General features: G+C 36.9%; 1 protein-coding gene across 1 annotated transcript; it reads right to left on the bottom strand.

Annotated features, from left to right (window-relative positions):
- On the bottom strand, positions 1–25,643 carry LOC112995769 (ATP-dependent RNA helicase DHX29). The gene is made up of 27 exons (XM_064502808.1): positions 25,423–25,643; positions 23,273–23,349; positions 22,638–22,751; positions 21,948–22,077; positions 21,387–21,529; positions 20,532–20,657; positions 19,951–20,077; positions 19,536–19,691; positions 18,740–18,905; positions 17,457–17,580; positions 16,462–17,058; positions 15,482–15,625; positions 15,211–15,387; positions 14,347–14,487; positions 12,689–12,833; positions 12,352–12,472; positions 11,286–11,370; positions 10,168–10,256; positions 9,439–9,567; positions 8,506–8,581; positions 7,575–7,799; positions 6,614–6,750; positions 5,888–5,981; positions 4,782–5,084; positions 3,191–3,322; positions 1,266–1,362; positions 1–544 (listed from the first exon to the last, which is right to left on the bottom strand). The coding sequence occupies exons 1-27, from the start codon at positions 25,616–25,618 to the stop codon at positions 489–491; spliced, it is 4,107 nt and encodes a 1,368-aa protein (XP_064358878.1). The 5' UTR covers positions 25,619–25,643; the 3' UTR covers positions 1–488.

Raw genomic sequence — 25,643 nt, 5'->3', positions numbered from 1 at the left:
TAAGATGTATTGCTTTAATAATGCAAATTCATAGCTCAAAAGAATTAGCACTTAGGAAATCCAAGTAAAAAAAAAAGTTTGTCTTCTGTTTGCAAACATCCAATGAAGTACTACCCCACAGAGATTTGAGACCCAATCTTGAATTATTAGTAGTGTCTGCATCACCAGCAATGGCATAATTACCACATTAAATGGAAACAAAGACAACTAGAATGGGACACAGTCATTTTTATATCGAAAAGAAACTGTTCTGTCTGCATCATTAGTATGCTCAAACAAATGGCACCAAGTGTATTGCAATGGCTAAACTTATTCAATGTTCACCTTTAAAAGTTACCCAGAAAGGTAAGTTTTACGCAAAACCATGCAGTCTTCCCAAGTCATGGCTGGTATCAAGAACATTAAGTGTTTAAATATTTTCAGTTAAAGTTGGAGTGCACATTTCCCCTGCTATTACTGAAGCTCTGTTTTGTTACTGATTTTCAGTTTCAATTACCATTCTCTGTTTTTATCAGTTCTTTGATGATGTGTAAAACCTTGTCATCTAGGAAAGAAATCACAAAAATGACAGTGAGTGGAAAAGAACGAGTTTAAAAATCTATTCCAGAAACAAAAACAAAACAACTCCCACTGAAGATGACTAAAACTTAAAGAATAGCCTGTGGAGCAAGTTAACAATATGTCCATAATATGTGACTGAGCATTTTTTATAAACTTTCTAATGAGTTGATTGTGTCTATTTCAACATTTCACAGAAGAGATGAAGAAAATGAAGGGTATATCCCCAGATGCATTAGCCTACTGGAACTCACATTCTTCCTCCCCATCCACAATATTCTCCTGAACTTCTGGTGTTGAGAGTCTAGATTATGCTTCTCTATCCCTTAACTTGCCAAGATGCCATTCCTCATCATTACCCTGCACTGTGAGACAACTCATGGAACACTTGAAATTCATCCATGCTTAAGAAGTTCATCGCACACACAATGTTATTTCTGTTTTAAGAAATGCACCTTACCATTACTACCACTACCAGGAAAGCTGTTATCAGGGATATCTTTAAATCAGCATTTGTGCAGATCCTCATATATTCCTACAGAATATAAGTAGGATCAGTAATGACTTTCTGGGTGTCTCTAAAAATAACAGAGCTATAGTCAAGTTATATAATCCCTTTTGGGCAAGGACGCAATGAACTAATACTTTCTCAGCATTGCCACAAGGTCTATATAACAAATTTCTATGCCAGTAGTCCAAAAAATTACCTTCAAGAGACATTTTAGGATTTTCAAGCTTCTTCTTTAGTACAGATTCAATGAGAACTCTCAGTTGTTTGAAGATTACTGCAATCTTCACAGGAGCCTGTAAAGAACAGAGAAGACAAATATTTGCATTATTGTCAAAGACATTTTGTACCAAAATATAGATTAACAGATTACCTCGCATACAAAAAGATATTCCTGCAAACATCATGCATATGCTTAATTTTAAGTACACAGAGAGCATACTCATGAAATTACTGGGCTTACATTATACCCCCTTATCTTTAAGCACCTTTTCTCTGTAGCATCACAGCCTAAAAGAACAGTAGCTCAGAATAGTAACCCAAAACATTTACGCACAGAACCTAAACAACCAGCACATAGTGAAATTATTAGACGTAAGTTAACAAATACCCTCCTCACTCAAAATATTTGTTTATATATAAATAAATATATATATATATTAAAAAAACACAAAAAACAAATCCACTTGTATTTAAAGACAACCTAGATATTTTTTTAAACTGGCATAGGTGGCACTTTTGTTGTCCATTCCTCCACTGCTTTATAACTACATTCTAGTTCCTGCTGTATGGGAACTCTCAGAAATTGATGGGTAGGGCCCTAACAAGTGGTAGAAGACAAATCTGAATCCAACCTTTATCATTTATATCTGAAACAACATATCTAGACCTCTGTCCTACCCCTCAGGAAGGTCTATCTGGTCTCCTGAGAAAGCAATTGCAAATCTCTCTTAAGCCTTGCCAGCAATTTTGATATCTAAAGATGGAACCTTCCCTCTCCTTCCCTCCCTCTTCTAGTCTCCTTCCAGCTGTATATTGTCTGTAGCAGAAACAGTAGCAAAAAACAAGCATAAAATGCAACATTTGTTCTGCTTAGCATCTCCGTTAAAAGCAGCCACATCATTACGAAACATTACAAGATGTAATGTGCCCAGCAACTGGACAACCTGTGGCCACCTAAAGACCATAAAGAATTCTCCTGTGAACACATAGGAAAGCTGATCTTAAAAAATTCTGGATATAACTAGTGAATTCAATTAAATGACTGTTTGCTTGCATCAGCATTTGGGTATGTAATTTTTACTTTACAGAATGCAGAAAAATTAAAATGATTTGTAGTTTATACTCTTCCTGGAGTGTAACTAACATAGGACCTACAGAAGTGGGGAAAACTAACCAAGTAGCTTGCAGATTGGCAAAAGCCAATTCTGCCATTTTACAGACTCTACATATGATTTTGGCATATGACCCATCTTAATTTTGACTGCTAAAATATACAAAGAAAGAGTTCTCAGTTTTTCCATTTCCAAAGAAACTTTTTTGTAAAAAACAAAACAAAAACCCCACAAAAATACCCCCCCCAAAAAAACCACACACACACACGCAAAAACCCAAAGCACCTTCCCCCCGCCCCAAATACCAACGCACACGAGAATCCAAACCCAAATGGAAGTATTTTCTTCCCCCCCCCCCCAAGTAACTCCATTTGGGCTACAAAGCAAAAAATATTTAAGATAAATAGGTGCCTACACACTTATAAGATTGTAGCAGAGAGTAACATAAATTAGTACACTCATCTGCTTTCAGTACCAGCTCTACCAAAACAAACAAAAAACCCCACAGTTTAGCTTAAATCTATTTCCAATAATAGTTTTTCTGAAAGCAAACCGACTTCCTTCATGAAGATGGATGGAATCGATTTGTTACAAGCCACACATTATTAAACTATTTTTTCAAGTGTAATTGGCTAAAATTTCATTACATGCTTACCAAGTTTCCCACCATTTCCATTAATTCTCTCCCACCTTCATCCCAGGTATATAATGTTCTGAAACAAACTTGTACATCAACTGCATAACAAAAAAGTCAGGGAAACCACAAAGGGTAATTACTACCCCAATGCACCTGAAAATGGATCCAACCATCCACAGACAGGAGACGCTCTCGATGCTGGACTTCTATATCCCCACCAAAAAGCAAAATGGGAAAGGGGGAAATTAAAGTAGTCTCTCTCAGGTACACCTTAGCATACCTCACCTGCATATAAACAAACACGAACATCAAAAAAAGCATTCAAATTTGGTGTTGCTGATTTTGGGGCTAAGTTTAAAAGCAAGAGCTATACATTTCCCCCCCCCCCTTTAAGACCTGATCCACACAAATCATTGCACAGAGAACAGCTGGCAGTCAACTGTCTGCCATATACCAGGTGTAAGATGAATAGCATTTAGACCTCTAAGAGGCAGGCTTAGGTGCTACTAGGATATTATCTAAGGCCACAACTATGCTCTTTTTTAAACTTAAACAGAAAGATAACATCAGCCCAGTGCTTCTAGTGGTAACTGGAAAAGAGATCAAAATTAGTAAATGTACTGAAGAAAAAGGCAGGTAAAACTCTTCTATTAGACATTCTTCTTGGCACCAGCTAGCTTGTCAACATATACATATGTCAATATACATACATGCTGGCACATGCATACACACATGTGCACGCATATACAAGAGTAAGTCATGGACTACACTCAGCATACGCTACTTCTGGTTTTGTGGCTTCCACAGACAGAGCAAATAGGATGGGAGAGGAAAGGAAACAAAAATTCTTTCTCCTGGTAATGAAGTCATCTATAGATCTATCTCGATTTACAGAGAGGGATGCACTTGAGCTTTACCCTGTATCTTTACATAGCAAAAGCAAGCTTTGTTCCACTGCTCATGGTATAACTTATTTACCTTAGCTGCTATCTTGCTTTTAGACTAAGGTTCTTGGGGGCCTGCAATATTTTCAATTGTTTGGAATAATGCTATCGCTTCATATGCGTTAAGAAGCGCAACGTAATCTCTTGCTCTTTTAAAGTTGGCTGTTAAGCAACTCCTGTCACATTTTTGTTGTATCAGAAGTTTATCTATCTAAATATAAACACTTGGCTTTAGCAAAGAGTTAACAAAGTTTGGAGTAGGGAGGAGGAGAAAAGTGACGAAAGTGAAATTCAGTTATGAAGTTCAGCAGTCAGTTACAGAATTGGGTATTTATACATTTTAAGTTAGTTAAGGCCCTCTCAAATCCATAATAATAAGTTTCAAAACCTTAGAACCTGCTTAGAATAGTTAAGAGGCAAAGAAAATCCACACTTTAAAGGGTTACTATTATGCAAGTGCGTATATCGCTGAGTAGAAGTAATCATCTTTAAAATCAATAGCACTGTATCAAAAAAAAAATCAATGCTAATATGAAGTTAAATGACAGAGAAAGGTACTTTATGATGAAACTGATAGCTATAAATTAAACAGATTTGTCAGCCTTAACTTCTAGACAAAATTTCTTTGTGCTCTCTTCAGCACTCAGATGACCCATTTTTATTGGCTTTAAGGACATAAGATACTAAGAACTCTTAAGATGCTGTCGTGTATTAGTTTAACACTAGAGGTATAATGCCACTATCAACTACATTCACAGTCTTCACTTAGTTATCCCTTTGATATGGAGTCATAGGCTTACCTTCTCCTGGTAAAGAAGCCATCCATATACCTGTAAGTCTCGATTTACAGAGGAGGGATGCACTTGTGCTTTACCCTGAGCAGTTTCTACCATGCATGCCAGCTTCTCTGTGATATCCACAGACTTCGTGTATATGATTTTTCCTACGTTGTCATACAGCCCCGCAGTCAACACAGATTTAAGAAGAGCTATTTCCTCAAGAGAAGGGGATTGCGTAGCTCCATTTCCATCCCATCCACGTTGAGCTGTTGGTGCTGTGAAGCCTGCTGCTCTGACCACCCTTATGAGTTCTTGCTTCACATCCTGAATAGTAAGATATTAGTAAAACTCTGAACTAGAAAGGTACATACTCTAGTCCATCAGCAGGCAGTAGCACTCCATCCCATATATTCATGCTCTCTAAGGGAAAACCCTCTCACTTAAAAACACTTGTCATTTTTTTGCAACCATCTTTGCATATTGTCTGTTTCTGAGGAAAACATATGGAAAACAGAATTAGATACATACTAAACGGGCTGCAAATTCCAGATCTCCCAGTTGCAGTTAAAAACAAAAAAGCCAAACAACCAAAAAACACACACAGAAAACAACCAAACAACCAAAAAGCCTCCCACACACAACACACCCCAAAAAAGGCAATGTATTTGCATGAAGCATCTGCTCCTGCCAGGAGCTCAGTCAGTCAAACTTAACTAGGAAAAAACTAACTAGAATATTTTCTCACCAAAAAAGTTCCTCTAAGTAAGATTCTGGCTCATCTTTCAAACTAAGAGTGAAACACACCTACTTTTTGATATCAAGAATGACAATTTAACTATGCATTTTAATTTATAAGTTTTGATTCTCTGGTGAAAGTAAGGACTACCTTCTTCAATACAAGTGACTGCAAAAATCTATACCAATTAAGTGTGCATATCACAGAACATAAGTGGAGACAAAGCTACTTGGCTTGAGGGTATACCTTTCACCAATCCCTAATATTCCACCTGTTTTCATCTTGTCTAAATATCATCTATGGTGTACCACCACTTTAAAAGGGCAGGGCATTTTCAGAGGGAAATTTTAATAGATGTGTTTTGATTGTAGAGTATAATTATATGCTTTACCTCCAGAGTTAATAGCGAAGTCCTGTTAAGGAAATTTCTTCTGCAATAAGTCATTTCAGCACGATATCCTCCTTCTTGTCGAGCCTTTTTCCACCTAAGCGAAAAAAAAAATCTGTCTTACTACAGCAAAAAGAATCATATCAAGAGCATAATAATACAAAAGCAGTAATAAGTTAAAATACTGTCTTCACTCAGCATCTTCCACTCAAAACCAGAATTAACTGGCCTTAAGGAAGAACAACACTGTTGCTCTACTAGCATTCAGGAAAGCATACCTGTAACAAATTTGACAGATGCTAAGATAAACAAAAAGGCAATTTTTTCTTATAAAAATTACATATACCTATATCTTGACAGTTGAAGTGACAGTTGTGATTTTTGAGTCTTAGGGATATCATCCTAATGAAAGAAATTATATATCTTATATATTTTGTAATATTTGTACTTTATAAAATATAAAATATTCAGGTCAGCACAGCACAGATAGCAAAAGAAATGTTTTAAACACTAGGATAAACAGAAGCAAACCTTTATACATATGCAAGGCTAAGTACTAAGTAAGCCATCCTTTTGCAGTACTGTATTTGTAAATCTGGTATCACTCCGAAGTGAAAAACTTCAGATACAAGCAATTCAAGAGAAGATATTTAATAAGGAATCTAAGGAAACAACACTTCTTACAAAATGTTAAATTAAAGATTATCAGGACAAGAGAATATTATTTACCCAAGATAGGCATTGTAGATTGTTATATGGTCTGAAATTGCCACTGCTAGAGATGATTTTGCAAGATCTGCTTCATCTTTTCGACCAATTGGTGTAGTAAATGGGGATTTTTCTGTCATAACAGCAGCCAAAGTTGCCTGCAATTAATAAAGTATACATAATTCTTAAGAACAGTATTTTAAGAAGAGTCAACTTGCAAATTTTTCATACAAATAGCTCTAAATTTTCTTTTACAGCAATATTCATGATACTTTGTCTTTCATTAAGTCTCAATGAAGACCTATTACCTTAAAAATTTACTATGCAAAATTCAAAATTTACTTAAAGGTATTGCTTACATACTGCCTCACAATACATTGATAAAAAGTGCTTTCCAGCAATTTACTGAATCTCAAAACTCATACAAAACAGTTTGTCAAATGACAGAGAAATACCCAGTATGATACAGTGTAGGGTCCAAAGATTAAGTAATTGCCTTAGATCACACCAAATTAGCAAAAGAAATTGAGAGAATGAAGAATATTATTTTTCAGCTTTTAGTAGCCAAATTATCTATGCCTCTTCCTAATAAGCAGTAGTTTAGGATGAGGTAAAAATGTTAAGATACATTACAGTCTTTACATAAGTTAACATGTCAATTTGCAGTAGCTTTCCATTAGCATGTTATTTGCCCATACCATGTGCAAGGTAACCCAGACTGGCCTAACCCACATGTAAGAGGGCTCTTTCTACAAATGTCATGCTCCCTGGGATAATAGATAGAATTGCACACCAAAGTCTGACTGTTCTTTTGTGAGTGGCAACCATGAGCTTCACAACAGTTACACTATTCTCTCCTCCATGATACCACCTTTTCAGAACATCATGTTGCAAGAAAACCGATTAATCTTAGAGTTGACTGTTTCTATACCATTACTCTTAAAAATATTTAAGTAAAAGATGGCAACATTTGATAACTCACCACAGGATCCAAACAGCCAAATATAGCACCAAATATAAGCATTTTGCCAATTTTAACATTGACAGGAAGGGCTGCAAGGTGCTGGCCCAGTGGAGTCAGTTTGGGCTCACTTAATTGACAAGCCCCAATCTTCCTTAACAAGTTCATTGCATTACTGATTACTTGTAGCTGTGGTGGGTCTAATGCTTTGGAAAGGAAATCTTCAGGAGAACCAAGACTGCATTTCTGTGGATTGAATGGGCATATATTTCAATATAAAGCTTATTATAACGGAAATTAGCTAAAAACAAATACAACAATTTAACCAACTTTTACAGTAGCTACAAAAGAAACTTGAAAGTACTATTTTTGCATCCAAAAGCACACATTCCTCTCCCTCTAAACCAGCCCCTTGGTCCGCAGAATGCAGAGGCCTCCCACATAAGGTAAGAATAACTTATTGTTCAGAAGGGCTTAGTATGGCACGAGACTGATCACAGAAATGTGTTACCAGCGGCTGCACACGAGCAGGAGCCTCCATGAGAGATCTGCAGAGATGGAGTTAGCTTACAAATAGCTTACAAATGCCTTGCAATCCTTGAATGATCCTTGAATGCAGAAGGGTGAAATACCATCCTTCTGCATGAGTTTTTTTGTATATCCATGTATATCCTACTCACTCAGAATTTTGGGGGAGTGGCAGGGAAATGCTTCTTTAAGCAGAAAGAAGTTTGAAGAACATTTAACTAAGAGTTAGAATTGCCATTCTGAGTTGAATTAGAATAGTATAGTAAGCTGTCTCACTCAGCAGCACGTTCTGGATTTTCCAAGACACATAGGCACTGGATTCCTCACTGGAGGGAGAAACCCCACTAGCTGCACTGGATCAGGGAAGACCCAGCACATCTTTTTAGCTAACAAGGCCAAGATAATTCTAAAAGCAAAACCATACCATAATATGAAGGCATAATTCTTCCAAAGGCACACGTAGTATTTCTGGAACAGAATATTCCATGAAGCTTTCAAACCTGTAACATCAAAACAATAGGAGAATCATGGATAGTCAATCTAATGTTTGAAGTCAAGTTATAACCTCAGGTTTCACCCGCTTATTTCTTGCGGGAGGAGTACATGTTTTACTGCATAGGTAAAATGCTTGTCCTTTGATTGAGTTAAGGTGTGTGTGGTAGTTTGGAAGGCAGGGTTTTAGTGAAAAGAAAGGTAATAGGGCATGTATTTTCAAAACAAATACTAACGATGCATAGCTCTGGAACTGGAAGTTTTGCATGTGGCTAAAACGCATTCTTCACTGGTCACTTTAAAATATTCGCTTTGAGATAAAGTTAAGGTCAGAGTAGCTTCAGTCAGAAGCAGAAAAATCTTGTTCCTCAATTTTGAGTATTACACTGCAGTGACAGAAAGTATAAATCTGCTGTGATATATAAGTTGATCTTTTCCCATCCCTAATTCAGAGTTACCACTTCAGGAAAGTATAAATTTGTGTGTTAAGATGAAAATCTCAAAGTTCAGGAGGTAACGGTTGTGTATATCGTATGCCAGGGCAACAGATGTTATTAAAAACAGATCTTCTACAATGCTGCTACTTTCTTTTCATTTAGAAAAAAGAAAATTGTTTGAAAACCCTTATATCGCAGAGATATTAAGAATAAAGTTCATATTTTTAAAAAGTCAAGAAATGTCACGATCAGGACTAATACAGCACTATTTATTCATAAGATACTCAAAGTATCAATATTAAGAGTTGAATCTTTCTAGTTTGCAGTAACTAAATTAAATTTCAGCAAGAGTTTGTGGTTCCCCCCTCCCCATACAATGAAAAGAGGATACTTAAGCAATTTATAAAAGCTAGCTAAGTTCACAGTACCTGTCTCTTGTGTACATTCGGAAGCAGAAGCCATCCCTAACACGTCCAGCTCTTCCTTGCCGCTGCAGAGCACTAGCTTTACTAACAAAGGTCTCCTCCAGGGAACTCATTTGACTGCTTTCATGATACCTTAAAAATTGTAAAGTGCGTATTTAGATATCAGAATAAAAATTCTAATGCATAGTTAATATGTAACTAAAATATCTGTACATCTAGAATACCTAAATAATATTTGTCTGAAAATATTATGTTTAGTTTGGAAAACTAAGCATACCTCGTGGAAGCTGTACATCATAAAACCTTGGATACAAACTGATTAAAGTGTAAAAATTGGAAAGGAAAAGAATTACTGTAGTAGTTCAAGTCCATCTCCCTGCCCACTCAAAACTGTTCCTTCCAACACATTTTACAGAGCTTCACATACTTAAAATAGACAAAAAAATAACTCCTTAAAACCAAGACAAGAGGGATCTACTTTACTTTCAAATGAGTACTTAGCCATGACACTCCATATATATGAACAGCTCCCCTTGTTCTTTACATCATTTGAAAGAAGACTCCTCCCAAACTTGTATCTAAAGTGCTAGCCATTTGATGAGTTCGGTACATTTTTTGTCCAGAAATGCAGGTTAAGAAAGATGCTACAAATGTCTTGCAGTGCCAGCCTCCACATATTCACAGTAATCAGTATAACTTAAGGGGGGGGGGGGGGGGAAAATCAGGCTTTACCTGTTTTCTTTCGTTCTCCCAGTATCAATTACAAAGACAACATCTGGTATTGTAATGCCTGTCTCTGCTATATTCGTTGCCAAAACAATCTAAAATGAAGTAACGTAATGTAAATAAAAGTTACAGAATGTTTGTCTAATAATTTTATCCTTTTAATTGATATTTGGAATATTTTTGGTAAAAACTAATTATAATCACAGAACGGTTGAGATTGGAACTCTTTGGTTGATCTCTGTAGAGATCACTGAAGTCCAACCTGCCCTGCTCAAGCAGGGTCACCTAAAACAGGTTGCCCAGGACCCTGTCCAGACGGCTTTTGAAGATCTCCAAGGATGGAGACTCCACAGCCTCTCTGGGCAACCTGTTCCAAAATAAACAAAGTATTACTAAAATATCTTTATATAATACACTATTACACATTACAATTTATAATATCTATAATATATCTAGTACACACATTAATATATACTACATAATTAACATACTACATAGTATTTTAGATATAATATCATAAATAATGTAAATGTTCTGAACGATAACATTTATAATATTGAATATTATAAATAAAAATTATTTTGATAAAGTGTTTCACAGAAATATTTTCATTAATAATCTGACAAAGCATTAAAAACAACTGCAACTGTAGAATGGTTTAGTCTTCCCCAATTACTAAGAAATCACGAGTTAAGTGAGAATTTCACATGCTTTTAGTTTTACAATCCATCAAAATCACTAGCTAGTATTTGCCAAAACTGGTCAACTTTTAATTGACTTGTTTGGCAGTAAGTGAAACACTATTTGCTAGAAAAAAGCTACAATTACCTGGTTAAAACAGTTTTAATAAAGGAAAGCAACAATCAGAAAAAGTTCTTAGAAAAACATTAGTTTTAATAGTTTGCCTGATTACTTTCAAGGTTTTCACAGCATGCTAACTTCTATCTGTTAGTGAGCACCAAGCTAGAAGAATTATTTTTTGGAAGAAAATCTCAGGAACAACTGGTTATTGGGTAACTCTATAGGATTTAATTTAAAAGCATTCATAGCTGCACCCTTGCTCCCCCCATTTTTTTGTCTGCCTTCTTTCAGTAGTGAACTTTGTCTTTCTAAATGCATCATACCTTTCTAATGCCAAGAGGAGGTATTGTAAATGCAGCTGCTTGATCTTGAGTTGAGAGAACAGAATGCAAAGCTATCAGCCGGTGCCTAGAAAAAGAAATTACACTAGTCACACATACTTTATGATACACTATGAATAAGACCAAAATGATGATGGCAGGATGGAGAAAGAAACTAAGATGAACACTGGAAAAAGTAAAATTTCGTACTATTAGGTATGAAAATCACCTTCAGTATTTTATTAAGATATCAAGAAAGGATAACATTGTTAACACCATTACTTCATAGGGCTGTTAATCCTATTTGACAATAAGGCAGCAAAATCACTACTACTGTATAACTCTAGGTTAGTTTACATTGATAACATAGCAAAAAAGGGAACTAGGTGCCTGTGAACCTGAGTTCTTCACATTATGCTTCCGAGATAAGGGCCATGACTGAAACCATGTATAGAACTATAGGCACATGCAAATTCCACCTTAAGAAAGAAAGCCCTTCAGAAAACAGACAGACACAGAGACTTGGACTTTCCTTCACGTTCAGTTCTAGACCTTGACCTAAGTCCATCTTATGAACATTTAGAATTTGACTGCATATGTTCTTCCCATGTCATGGTGTTGCTAACTTGTAGTTAGCTGAAAAAAGAATGTGAAAAACCGTCCATCACTAACTTTATGCTGGTTTCCTTGGTAGATTACTGTCTCCGGATCTCTTAAAAAGTAGCTATATCCATGCATACAGTAAACTGGAGAAAACTATGTCCCAGATATGACAGCTCCTATAGTTTAAGGAGTAAAAATGAAGTAGTCGAGTGCTTTGTGATTATGTAAGTTTGTTCAAAAGTAGCATCAAAATAAAAAGACACAGTTACAACTGTGCAAGACTTAAGCACTTGTCATTTTTGCTTATATCATTTTTAGATAATAAATACAGGTTTGTAGTAAAAACAGTTCAGAGGTACAACTCTCAACAGTTTCCTTTTGAAAGAATAGCTGGTCTTAAATCCAAGAACATATCCATCAAATTAAGCAATCTAACTTTATAGAAAAAAAAAAAAATCTACATTACCTGTCACGCAAGTTAAATCTTCGGTCAGTTGAAATGAGGTCATACAGCTGTTGGATATGAGCAAGGCCTGGTAAAAATATCAGCACAGCACCTTCAACATTTTTGAACTGGGGACTTCTATCTGGAAAGTTAGAGTAGAGACAAGTAGTTAAAACAAACATGTATTTGTGAACAGACTCATTTGAGAACAGGAACTACTTCTGAGCCCTGCAGTAAACACTTTTAGGATGTTTCATATAATAAGAATGAAGTCAAACATCCTTATCGGTAGCAAGCATCAGGAAATAAGTCCAACAAAGGACATTCACAGATATATAACTTAAGTAGCAGACTGTACCTAAGTATGCAAGCAACTCCAAAATAAGTTCAAGGTTGATCTTGTAAGGGTTCATATAGCAGATTGCTTGCTGTGTTCGACTGCTATACTTCTCATAGTAAGGAGCCAAATCAATACCAGATCCAGACTGGATTGGGACATATTCCTAAAAAGGAAGAAAAGCAAAAGTCACATTCTCAATGTTTTCTTAGAAGTTAAAAGAAAAGGCAGATTTATGTCATTCACTTTAAGTTTTGTTTTTTTTTTTTAAGATAAAGATTAAGATAAAAGAAAGACATTTATGTGATTAACTTCCCATTGAAATCAGCATGAGCTAAGGTTCTAATCACACAAACATCTACATAACCTGTGCATAGGTATCTATTACCGATAAATGATGCTCTAGATTAAAAAAAAAAAACCTGAAGTCTGTGCAACCAGCACTATATAGTCTGTCTTATTAATGAAAGCAGTTCACAGGTCCATATCCAGCATCCAGTTTGTACCAGTTCAAAAAGGATGACAGCGTGGCTATTCTTCTTTCAAGACTGTTTTAATCTCTTGAGATTTTGGAGCTTAAGCAACTAGTCTCTCCTTTCTTCTCTCCCTCCCTATCCCAACTAACAACTGCAATGAAAGTTAAAAGAGAATCAGGCAGTAACTCCTGCAGCATTCTGGGCAAGGGTGAAAGGAAAGAAAGGGGGAGTGAGCAGAATGCACACACATTTAAGCTATCTATACATATCTCAGAGATACATACTTAACATAAGGCTTCCAAGTTAAGTGGCACCACTGCAAAATTATTTCATCATTAATCAAAACATACAAGAGGCAAGCTTGCCACCACATATCCTTCCGTACCAGAGGCTCAACAGAAACGACCCACAAAGATGGAGTAGCACCCAGAAGAGCACTTGGCCTTCAACTAAAGCACACTATGATCTATAGGGAACCACCACTCTAAGAGAGAGCAGCAGAGCACATAAGAGCATATTTTGGAGTATGAGCATCAGTGTTTGTTCACACCAAGTTAAGCAGTCCTGTAGATACCGCCAAAGAGCATGCCAGAACACTGAGAGGTGTCTATCCAAAGTATAAACAGCCTAGATGAATAGTGTAAGGAAGATGCCTACAGCTGCACGGCATTCTTACTCTCTTCCCTTCAAGAGTTTTAACCTAAAAGCATATACAGCTGTCACTCCCAAAAGTTCAAGGATTAACTGAGTTCTGGTGATCCAAAAAGCTCTACATAAACTGATAAAGACTGTCTTATTGGCATCCCAAGTTGGAGGATCTTGGTTTTACTAAGGAGGATATGGCTTTGCCTTTTCTGCTCAGATTCACAACTGGGGAGAATTCCTCAGGAGAGATGACTGAAGTGCTTTTCCCAGCTGCTGCTTATGGATCCAGAGCTAGGAATTTGCATGAGAGAAACAACAGAACCCAATGTGTCAAAAAACAGCAAAATCAAGGCAGCTGTGAAGGATTTGAAAAACACAAACATAAGGGTACTGATTTAATACGTATTTGGTTTACACTGTATAAATGCCACCGTGTCTGACTATGTTTACATTCACTGCTGAAAGAATATTTAATGTTATACAATTCAATCAGGGTTTTTTAATTGCTTGTATTAAGTGTGAAGTTTTCCAAACCTACACCAGAAATACCTGTTTTACCTGATACTTTGTAGTGCTTCCTCCTTTGCTAGTAACATTTATTGTTATTTCTTCCTCCTCCTCCAAGAACTTCTGACAATATTCTGAGTCTCTCTCCAGAACATATCCAGTTGCTTCAATTACATCTTCAACATGGAAAATCTACAGTGAAAATTCACCCAAAAAAATAATACAAGGCACGTATTTTTGAGCAGCATTGAATATTGAGTAGCTTTCTTGTTCTTTCAAGGCTACATACAAAGCTGAAGAAGACATCTCCCCTTTTAATGCTGTACTAGATCTTGCATATTTCAACTTGTCAATTCTTCTTACGATCTCTGAAAGCCTGAATTCAGAGCTGCTTTGTGTTTTTGTTAAGGGAGCTCTCTACATACTCACTACCATTAGTAGCTTTACCATAGCATATGATGTGCACAAGAAACACACAAGACTGTAATGAAAAAGCTGATGGGGGGGGGGGGAAGAAATGTTCTTTGACACTTCTACTTCCCTTACCGTCTAGGTGGAACAGAGAGAAAAATCAGAACATCACTGTTGTTAGATGGATTGATTTTAAGCAAATTATAATAAGTCTCTTGGGAAAAAACCTGTACCTCAGAAAACAACCCTATACTTCAAATCACTAAAACCATTTTGTATTTTCAAAATGGAAAAAGGATTATGAGTCCTTGAAGCACAGATTTAAGATATTTTCTAACTACAGATATATTATATAGCTATATTTACTATAGATAAAAAAAACCTAGGAAAACATGGTATATGTTTATTGTTTGTTTTATGTATATGTTTATTGTTTGTTTTATATATATAATATAAAGTATATATATAAAAGCATCTAGTACAATCAAAGAAACATTTACCCACCTCAACAGGGTAACTCCTCCCTGATATCCTTAAAATGGGACAGTGAGAGAAATAGCTGGAAAACTTCTCACTGTCTACAGTAGCGCTCATTAAAATCAGATGCAGGTCTGAACGTTTATGCAAGATCTCCCTCAGAATAATTAGCAAGAAATCAGACTGGACGCTTCTTTCATGTACCTAGATTTAGAAAAACATAATCTATAGTAAGGCATTAGTACGTGTAAAGTCCCAGAACAACTATAGTTTCTGCAGAATAGTAAGAGCTGATAACCTCATCTACAATAACGTGAGATATAGTTGAAAGAAGACCATCTTCTTGAAGTTTCCGAAGCAGAACACCTGTTGTACAGTATAGTAGTCTAGTGGCTTCTCCTGTTCTCGATTCCATACGGATTTGATAACCGCACAAGGAATTCTTAAAAAAAGTAAAATACAACAGAATTATGGAATGGTATTAAAAATACAAGAATAACTTAAAATAGCATACAAGCAAGAGATACTCAAAATGAAATTTAAGCACTGTCAGATTGAGACACTGCCCAGGTTGCTAGTTAAGTAGTACAGTGAATTGAATACAGCACTGTTTTTTCCACACATGCATCTTTCTTTGTTAAGAAATGGAAAATACACTGGAATCTAAAAGCTACAGTTTCTCCAGAACAGTAAAGAGCTGATAACTTCAGTGTTCTTTGTAGGTTTTTTTTGTCAGTCTTCAAACAAAAATAGTTTTGCAATAGAGGTATGTATTCCCTCTAGGGATTTCACATGAATAGACTGCCATAAAACACAAGATCTTGCTTTTCCTCAAATCACAGAATAACTAAGGTTGGAAGGGACCTTTGGAAGTCATCTGGTTCAATCCCTCACTCAAAGCAGGGCCAAGCTTGAAGTCACACTGGACTATTCAGAGCCCTAGAGTGGAGCTTTCAGTATCCCTAGTGATGGAGATTTTACAGTCTCTCTGGGCAATCTGCTCCAATGTTTGAACATCCTCACCATGGAACTCCCTTGTTCTTAGTCACTCTTTGTAAAGTTTTTTAGAAATCACATATAAATTCCCAGGGGTCCATATCCATAGATGACAATTTGAAAACAAAACAAAAGCCAGCTGACATTGCAAGTCTTTTCCAAGAAAAATAATACCTAAGTATTCAGTTGTATAAGAAATAATGTTTTCACTTGGATCCAGAATCCAGTTCCCTATAAGTCTAGTTGCTCAACACTAGAAATAAGAATCAAAAAGCACCTTACTTTTCCTCCAGGTCCAGATTCACAGCCTAGCTCTTCACAAACCCGGGTTGCCAGACTCACAGCTGAGATTCTTCGGGGTTGTGTACAAACAATATTACATTTACTTGATCCCTCGTCTAGTAACAAGTCTTCTAACAAGAAGTGGGGCACCTGGGTACTTTTCCCACTGCCTGTTTCACCAGCCACAACAACTACTCGATGTTTTTTAAGAGTTTCTACTATCAAATGTCTATGCTTAAACACAGGTAACTCCTGTCTCTCTTTCAGAAGCCTCTGGTATCTGGAGGAACTTTGCAACTTTCTGAACAAAATCCTTGAAGGTTCCAGATCATCTGTGCCGGGGGTCTCAAGGGAGAGATTGCTGAAGTCCTCATCAGAAACTAAGTTTTCCCAAGAATCTTCAGGATCCTCAGATACTTTGGGTTGGTTTTCAGACTGCAGCTGCTGCTGTTGTTTGAGTTTATTTAATAATTTAGCAATAAAGTTATCACGAGGTTTGTTGGTTTCTATCTTGTTTTCTTCTTCCTTTTTCTTTTCAATGTCACTCCATTCTAGCCAGACATCTCGATAGGTAGGAGGCAGCAACTGATGGACTGACTTTAAGCAGAAAAATCAGGAAAAGAAGTTCACTAACATCTTACATATAAACGAATTAGAGTGGTAAGAGATATAATCAAATGAAATATGGAGCTATTTCTAAGTACAGAACTATGAAAACAGTAATATCAACATTTACAGTACACTTTTCATTCTCAATCTGCTTGCATTCTTTCCAACAACAGAAGAACAGTTTTACTACAGAAATCCTTCCTCCCCATAATCTACAATGTGTATCTATGATTTTTGATAAAGACAGATGAACACATAATTAGGGCAAAGAACTTAACTGGAAATATTTGATCAGACCTGTTTTAGAAATTGGCCGTAGATATTACAACTAACAAGAGCAAAGGTAGATCCGAGGCTAAGAACAGTAGTACCAGGGAAAATCTTACCTGTCCCTTGGCTAGGCGATAGAGCGCCAAAGTAGCAGCCAGATGCTGTGCTTGCATACTATCTTCCGTTACAATTGTAGGACACACTGCCATTATATCATCAGATGATTTGGTAATCCTGACCCTTAAAGACAGATTTACACAGGAATTTTTCTTAGTTTTTCTTACCAATATAAACAGCATACTTTTTTTTGGTTAAAACATTAAGAATGAAATTCAAGTAGAGAAACTAAATTAAATAAACTGTTAATAATATTTTGTAAGTAGAAACAGTAGAAACAGTTGTTAAGCTTTGATTAAATAACAGAAGACTTCAGCAATAAATTTGTGAAATTTCTCTTGTAAATAACACTGTCTATTTTCTCCAAAGTAGTGGAAGTATTTATATACATATAGATCACTGGTAAGGTTGCTTTGGAACAAGAACTAAATATCTGCGCACCTGTAACTAGTCAGCATAGTCTAGGTACTAATACGACAGTTAATAATCTACTCAGCTACAGATATCTAATAGATACATGCTAGCTGGACCAGCAGTAATAAGTTTAATACATTCTCAGTTAAACAGTTAGTAATGTCTAATATGGGCTAGGAGACAGGCTTTTAATTTCATTTGATTCCTTCAAAAAGCAGTGCACTCAGTGCACTGCACTAATGAACTGGGAGACATTTTATGAGATATTTCATGTTGCAAGTTACAAACTCCAGGAATAAAATTGCAGTAATTTGCAATGCAGTGTCCATTATATTTGTACATAATAATATTCCATTTTACACCACTATATTCTAGATTCATTTTCTAAAACAAAAACCTAAGTATTACTTGCACAGCACTGTATTGGTTACAAGCTTAGGGTAGCTATCATGCAAGTTTTTAACTTCTCCTTTATTTAAAAACAATCCCCAAAAGATTTTTGGCATTTATATGCCTAAACCTCCATACTTCTATATATTACTTTGACTCTGAATACTAGCAGTTAATAATCCAAATTTATCTTACAGAATTGTTTTTAGAATCTTTCAGCAGTACAGAATTAAAAGCTAATAAGCGAATCCCTTCTTTAGCAGATCTTTCAGGAGAACTTATTCTTTCTAGTGTCCAGCCTAACCATTACTTTTGCAGTTATCCAGATGGAAATACTTTCCTGTTGGACAAAAAAAGAACTTAAGTTAAGCATGCTACATTTACATATATCTGTATCTACACCACAAAACAAAAGTAGCCAGCATGTGTATTTTTAAACAAACCAACACCAAATTTAAAGTTCATGGGAAGTACATACCTACATTTCCAATATCTTCCAACTGGAAGTTTTTCAAAAGCAGGATTTGGACTCTTGGGAAAATTTTTTCTGCACCAGTCAATCAAGAATTGTTTGGGCGATTTACCAGTCCAGCTTCGAGCACTATAATCAAAATTTCTTATATCTAGTGGTTCTTTCTTTTTCACTGCAAGAGTAAAACACCACACATTTTAATTCTCCTAAAGCTTTTATTTTACATTCCTTTAATGTTCAGAAGGTTTTAACTTTCAACTGTATTTTTACCAGAAAGTAGTATTTTCCAAGATGTTCTGCAGTCCTATTAAATAAGCAGAGGGAAAACAGTGGGGCTGAAACATTATAGAAATCGGTTTTCCCAGAAAGATATCTAGCAGAAAAACAAAATTTCAACATTCCATTTTCTGTCTTTGATTACTCAATAATTTGAAAACCTTTAACCATTGTCTGCTTATTACTAGATAAAATAACAGTTTGAAGATTTACAATGAAAATTGTTTAAATAGAGGAGAGGGTAAAAATTAATTGAAACAATACAACTGACCTTACGACAATGAAAAAAATCAAGATTTTTTTCTAGACGTGACAATGTGAGGCAGAAACAACTTCTAACACTATATGCTTAAAAAAATACATATCCTTTAAAGCCAGTTTGGTCACTGAGGTAGTCCAACTGCCCCTTCCTGCAGTTGGAGCTTGATGACTCAGCACTGCAATACGATAGGACCCAGGCAACAGAATTTTGGTGCTCCGAATTTGTGGTACACATTGAGTTTGTATTGAACAGTTTCTGACATACCTTTCTCTTCTTTTGCAGCACCCTCAGGTTTTTCAAGCAAGCTCAGATTCAAAGTGGTTTCCTGAGGTAAGGGAGTTTTTCTCTTTTCATTTTGTTGTTGGTTTGAAATCTTTATAGCTGGATTAAATACAGGATGTTCTTCAAGTGTTGCCATTTCTGTCAAAGGGAGATAATACAACTCATTCACACTAATTGCTGAGCATCTGTTCTTTAAAAAGAAAAGACTGGCTATATTAATTCACACTGAGCACCCAAAAACTGAAGTAGCAAAATTTGTCCCACACAAAATGCATAAATTCAGGAAAGTCTTCAATTCAGAGTGGTGCAAAAGATGCTAAATCAATTCAATCTGATTCAGAGTCTTCTTTGCCTAACAAATATGGAGGCCACAAAAGAAACACTTGCACAGTTTTACCTTGCTGAATTCTTCTTATTTTCTCTTGTGCTACCTTCTGGCCTTGCTTATCTTTGTCTTGCTTGGAGAGGCTTGCTTGTTCTTTTGCTTCTGAAAGCTTTGCAGCCAGATGTAAATACCTTTCATTCTATTCCAAACAGAATTATTAATTACAAATTGAATATTGTATACTTGTTTTGAATGAACTTCATAATAAAATGTATTTTTTTTTGTCCTTTATACCAAACTTACACAAAGGAGGAACAATTAATTTTTAAATACATAATGGTTAACACCCCCCCCTCCCCCGGACCTTGACAGCCACCTTCCTAGTCTCATTGAGACTCGTTTCAAGAATCTAGGCTTTTCTTTCTGGCAAAATGCATTAAAAATTTTGAACCCAGTACGAAATACAAGAGAAGAATAACTTAGAAAAGGAGAAGTTTCAACACATTTCCCCCCAGCAGTCTGCAATGACGTAAAATATAAAGACAACATAGGACAGTAGGCCAGCTATTCAACTGCCAATTTTTAACAAGCAGATCCACAACTTGCAGATACACAGTTTTTGCAAGATTTATTTAAAAAAAATACTATCTTACTGGGTCAAACTTTTCTTCATCTGTCTCTTTCGTAGACTCGTTTTTCTCTTCATCACTCTGTTGCTCAGCATATCGCAAAATCCATTCCTTCATACTCACTTCTTTCTCTTTGCCCACATTTTTTTCCTAGGAAGAACAAACAAAATTAAAGCAATGGTAACAATACTTAGAAACACCAGTAGCTTTTTCAGTCAACATTTAGGAACTATTACTCAACATATTATATATATAAACTAAGTTAGACAACAGCTCGACAAAACCAATGGAGCAAATTTCTTCGACCAGGATAAACATCTCATAATATAATTAAATAGCTCTTAATACTACGGCATCTGCAGAAGAAGAAAAGGGAAGAAAACGAAAGAAGAAAACCTCCACCCTTACAAGACATCTTGCGTAAGATTCAATAACCTCAGGAATCAAAATACTAAAGCACAGAGGCAAACTTACATCCACAAAGATCAATAAAAAAGTGCCATCTATAAATAAACATAATGAACTAATTCCAGGAAAAAAAATCAAGCTATGTTAGGATTTATTTTTCCTCTTACTAGCCAAAAGTCACCACAAAAAAACAAACAAGAAATAGCCTTTTAGGCTTCACATGAACAACACTACCTTCAAATGACTATTCCACCATAATTAAGATAACGTTTTATATATTTATCTATATATTTATATATAACTATATAAAAAAAATTAACTCACATTAATGAAATTATTAAGCACACCATATTTTCAGGAGTCTTACCAAACAGTCTAAAAATGATGCGTTGAAGTCAATGCAAGTCTGTATTCTGGAAATCTCTACCCCCCCCCCCCCCACCAAATACAATTTAGTATTCTTCTGATTACCTTAGTTTCAGGGTTGTTTTCTTTCTTTTTGTTATCTACTAAGCAAGGTGGAGGTTGGTGTTGTGGCACAGGAGAAGAAAATTTTGCTCTAGGTTTCTGTTGTTGTTCCTCAAACTGCTGGCTAAAACCTTCAGGCAGTGCATCTTCAAAATAAAGAATCCACGTCATAACATTTGGCACCAAGAATTACTGAAAACATTTTTAAGTGCGCTGGGAACGAATTACAAAAACCATGAAACAAACAGCATGCTGAAATAAAATGAGGCTTTGACATTTACGTAAGTCAGCATCTGCTTCTTGGACTTTCACAAAACACCAAGTGGAGGAAGAAAAGTACTACATAACTTCACACACACACACACACACACACACACACACACACACACACACACACACACACAGAGTCACAAAACCAGTCAGCAGCAAAACCATGCAAAGAACACCATACTGGTCTTAGTGAAAAAATACATTCAATGACTACTATGCAGCACTCCCATGTAATAGCAGCTCCTATTGCTCTTCTATCAAAAGATGTAGTCACTTCTCTGTCACCTTACTTACCATCTGGAAGGTTTAAACAAAGCCAGTCAAGGGCAGAGTGAAGATCACCACCATATAAAATTGTATTTTTCATTGCTTCCTCAATGTGCTCAGTCTTAAAAGAGAATCTTTGTAAAGCCATATATACATCCTACAAATAAATGGCAGTTAGAAAAAATTTAGTATTTAATCTAATGATCCAATATAGGCTGATAAACTCGTATTTCCCACATATCAGATTAAATGGTATTAAATGGATGTAAACAGCATAAATCCACATATCAGAAGGCAGAGTAGCAAATCTTGTTTTGAATACAGACCTTATAACCATTGTGATTGTAAACATGTATAAATATACACATGTTCCAGACTTTGAACAGAATGCATATGTTCTAGTTAGAAGAATAAAACTGGAATGTTCCAGCTATGATACAGAGACAAAAATGTATGAAGCATAACACATAAAATATTCAATTTTTGGAAAGTAAAGTTCTATTCTTGTATTCTGTTTGAAGACTGATTTTGGTTACTGAACACATGAGACATATCTTTCCCAATAAGCATGCTCATTTATTTCACTGGCTAATCATTAATGTAGTTATTGGAAAGTGTGGTACACCAGCTTGTACTACGTGCCAAAGTATAAATCACAAGAAAGAAACTATTTATTCTAAATAAACAACAGTCAGAGGAAAACATTTTAAACTCTACCTGTAGTTTCTTAGCAGTAAGTCTTTTGGAAATCATTCCTTTGTCATCATTTTGTTTTTTATGCTCATTGATTACACCAATAATCCTTTTCTCCAAATTATTGTTAATCATTACCTGCAAAAAGAAAATTAGTCGATACAAAGTAAAATATTACAAATTTTAGGACATATCTACTCTTTTACCTAAAGAAATGAGAATCCAGAAACCTCTCTGCCATTCAAATCTCTACTCTTCCAGTTTTCCATAAGTGTGGTAATCCTTTCTTATGAAAGGGGCAGACTTTTTTTTTTTTTTTTTTTTTTTTTTTTTTTTAAGTTGTGTGCTTTTACCTGAAATGGAAGAATTCATTCCCTAATACAGAAAAAGCCCATGTACATCTTCAAGAAATATGGTATGTCAAAGGAAATAAAAGAAAAATCTCCACTGGAAACAACAGGGCCTCTCTTCTCAGCTTACAAGAACTAGTACAAAATAATCTGACCATCAAGATACAACCTGTGACATAGTCCTTCCTATCTGACTAAAAAAAATTTTCAAGAAATTCAGTCATAATAATATAATTACTTTTAACATGTACTTACTCAGCTAGAAGTACTATGAAAAACAAAGCTGTTTTTACCAAGAAGAATACTCACCTTAAGAACAGATTTATCTAGATTTGCAGCAGCAGCACTGGAATCCGTTGTTGAACTAAAACTGTAAGTTTTTGGACCTGCAAATTCCAAAAAATCATCAATAATGTAAGCAGAACACAGAGAACATTCTTTACGGTATCTAAAACAGACCCATCATAACGCAGGTTAGTGCAGGCAAACATTACACTGATTTCCAGTAAACAAATGAGCGTATATAATAATAAGAAGAATCAACAGTATAGAAAGGCCTTCAAACAAGGAATAGTAAAGAAAGGTATAACTCTTGGTGGATAAAATATAAAACCACGAGTAGTGCAACAAGAGGAAATAGGGACTAACTGCTCACTAGCTCTTTCAATACAGGAACAAGCAGTGCCACATGGGAAAGGCAGTAGCTGGCAGGTTCAAAAGAATTAAAAGCTACTGTTTTTTTAAATGACAAAGCATACAGTGATGTAGCAGAACTCTTTGCCACAGAAGTTGTGGACATCAGAAGCTTACATAGGTCAAAGGGTAAACAGGATAGTTTTATAAAAAAGAAATCCATTAATTCGGTGTCTTGTTTTTCAGTAACCGCCCACCTTCTCTGGCGGACGAAGTCCCTATGCCACAAACTGGTGGAGGCTGCAAGCGGATACTATGGAAATATCACTGCCTAGCTGACCTACTCTTACTTGTATCTTCTTTTGGTGCCTGTCAAGAAGAGGGTACTGGGTTATGCAGACCTTTGGTCTCACCTGTTATGGTCATTCTTAAATACTTTAATTCAGCAGTTGTTAGTGCAAAAATATTCATTCACAAAACTATTTACTGTCATTAAAGTTGTTTAGCTTTTCACAGCACAGCTTGATTTGGACTCAATATTTTCTGGCGTGCATATACCCTTTCTGGCACTGCACAGGTAAAAAGAAACCCTTTGAACAACTTCACAACTTTTAACTCCCTGTAAAACTGGCATGCAATGCAACATACAGAATAGCAGTGTACCCCAAGGAGTGCTGCTACCTTCGAATGCACCAGCATGCCATCATGCCAGTTGGACAGCTTGCCTGCACTGGGCAACCTGCAGAGACACTCCAGAACAGCTCATTTTTAGATCAGGACAAGTAGACAACTGCATTTCAGAAAAAGCTGTCACTTCTGATCAGGAGTTACAAACAGCCATCAACACTCACCAATTAATTATTGGTATTTATTCATTTGCTGTGCAACTCCACAGTACTTTGATTACACTACCTTTCTTTTTGCTTACGCTACCTTATTTTTCACCATGGCAAACAAACTAAGAGATAGGAAGCATAGTTTCTGGGAAGAATTGTGAGTATGATGGTGCTGGAGTGGGAGACATAAGAAATATAAGTATCAGAGTCCAAATTTGAAAAAGCACAGAGTGCAGTACAAGTATCAGGAAGTGTTAAACACCGGGTGATAGATTGCCAGACTTGATATTAATAAGCTGGAACATCAAATGGCCTGGTGATTGCACAGTTTGCTTATAGTCTGCAATATGAGCTGTTACACATATTATTAGGTATCTGAGGTACTTCTGATAAAGCTGGTTTATGGAGAAGACAGAGCTCACCAGGCCACAGAACGCTGGTCAGAGTTTTAGGTTGCCCTGAGATAGTCAGCCCTGCTGCTCGTCCAACACGGCTGCACCATCTCCAGCCCCGGAACCACCCCAGACTTCTGCATGACGCTCTCAGTGTGACATAAAAATGCCCAAATTCACAGTAAGCCTGTTTTGTGCACTTACAGAACTAGCGCCTATTTCAGCAAAGACCAGTACGAAGGGCTCACTACTGCGAAAGTGTCGTGCCAATAGCATAAGAACTGAATAACTGCACAAGAACTGGAAATAACCTAATAAGACACCGCACCGTACCTAACGCGACACGTATCCGTGCCAACAGGCGTCGTCTGCTCCGGAACTGCCCCGGCGGCGACGCGGACTAAAGCCGGTCCGGAGCGACTCGCTGCCGCCGGGGTTTAACGCGCCTCCCCCGACGCCCCTACGCCCTTCGCCGCACTCCCGCTCCGCGCCGGGGCCCCCGCAGGGCCAAGCCCCGCGCTGCGCTCCCCCCGCAGCCCCCGCCGCCACGGCCGGCTGGGGCACCAGGCCGCCGCCGGGCCCCGCTCCCCGCCCGCACCTTGCTTGACGCGAGGCTCCTTGGAGGCCGGCGGCGGCCGCGGCGCCGCTCGGCTGCCCGCCGCCTCCGCAGCGGCAGCAGCGCCGGCCTCGGCGGCGGCGGCCCGAGCCCGGGCGGCGGCGGTGGCGGTAGCGGCGACAGAGGCGGCATGAGCCGCGCCGCCGCCGCCCCGGTGCTTCTTGTTGCGGCCGCCCATGGCACCTCCTGGCCGCACGGCGCCC

Source organism: Dromaius novaehollandiae, chromosome Z, assembly GCF_036370855.1.
Source record: "Dromaius novaehollandiae isolate bDroNov1 chromosome Z, bDroNov1.hap1, whole genome shotgun sequence".
NCBI lineage: Eukaryota > Metazoa > Chordata > Aves > Casuariiformes > Dromaiidae > Dromaius > Dromaius novaehollandiae.
The sequence above is the reverse complement of the archived record's forward strand: the minus strand, read 5'-3'. Positions and strand labels throughout refer to the sequence as shown.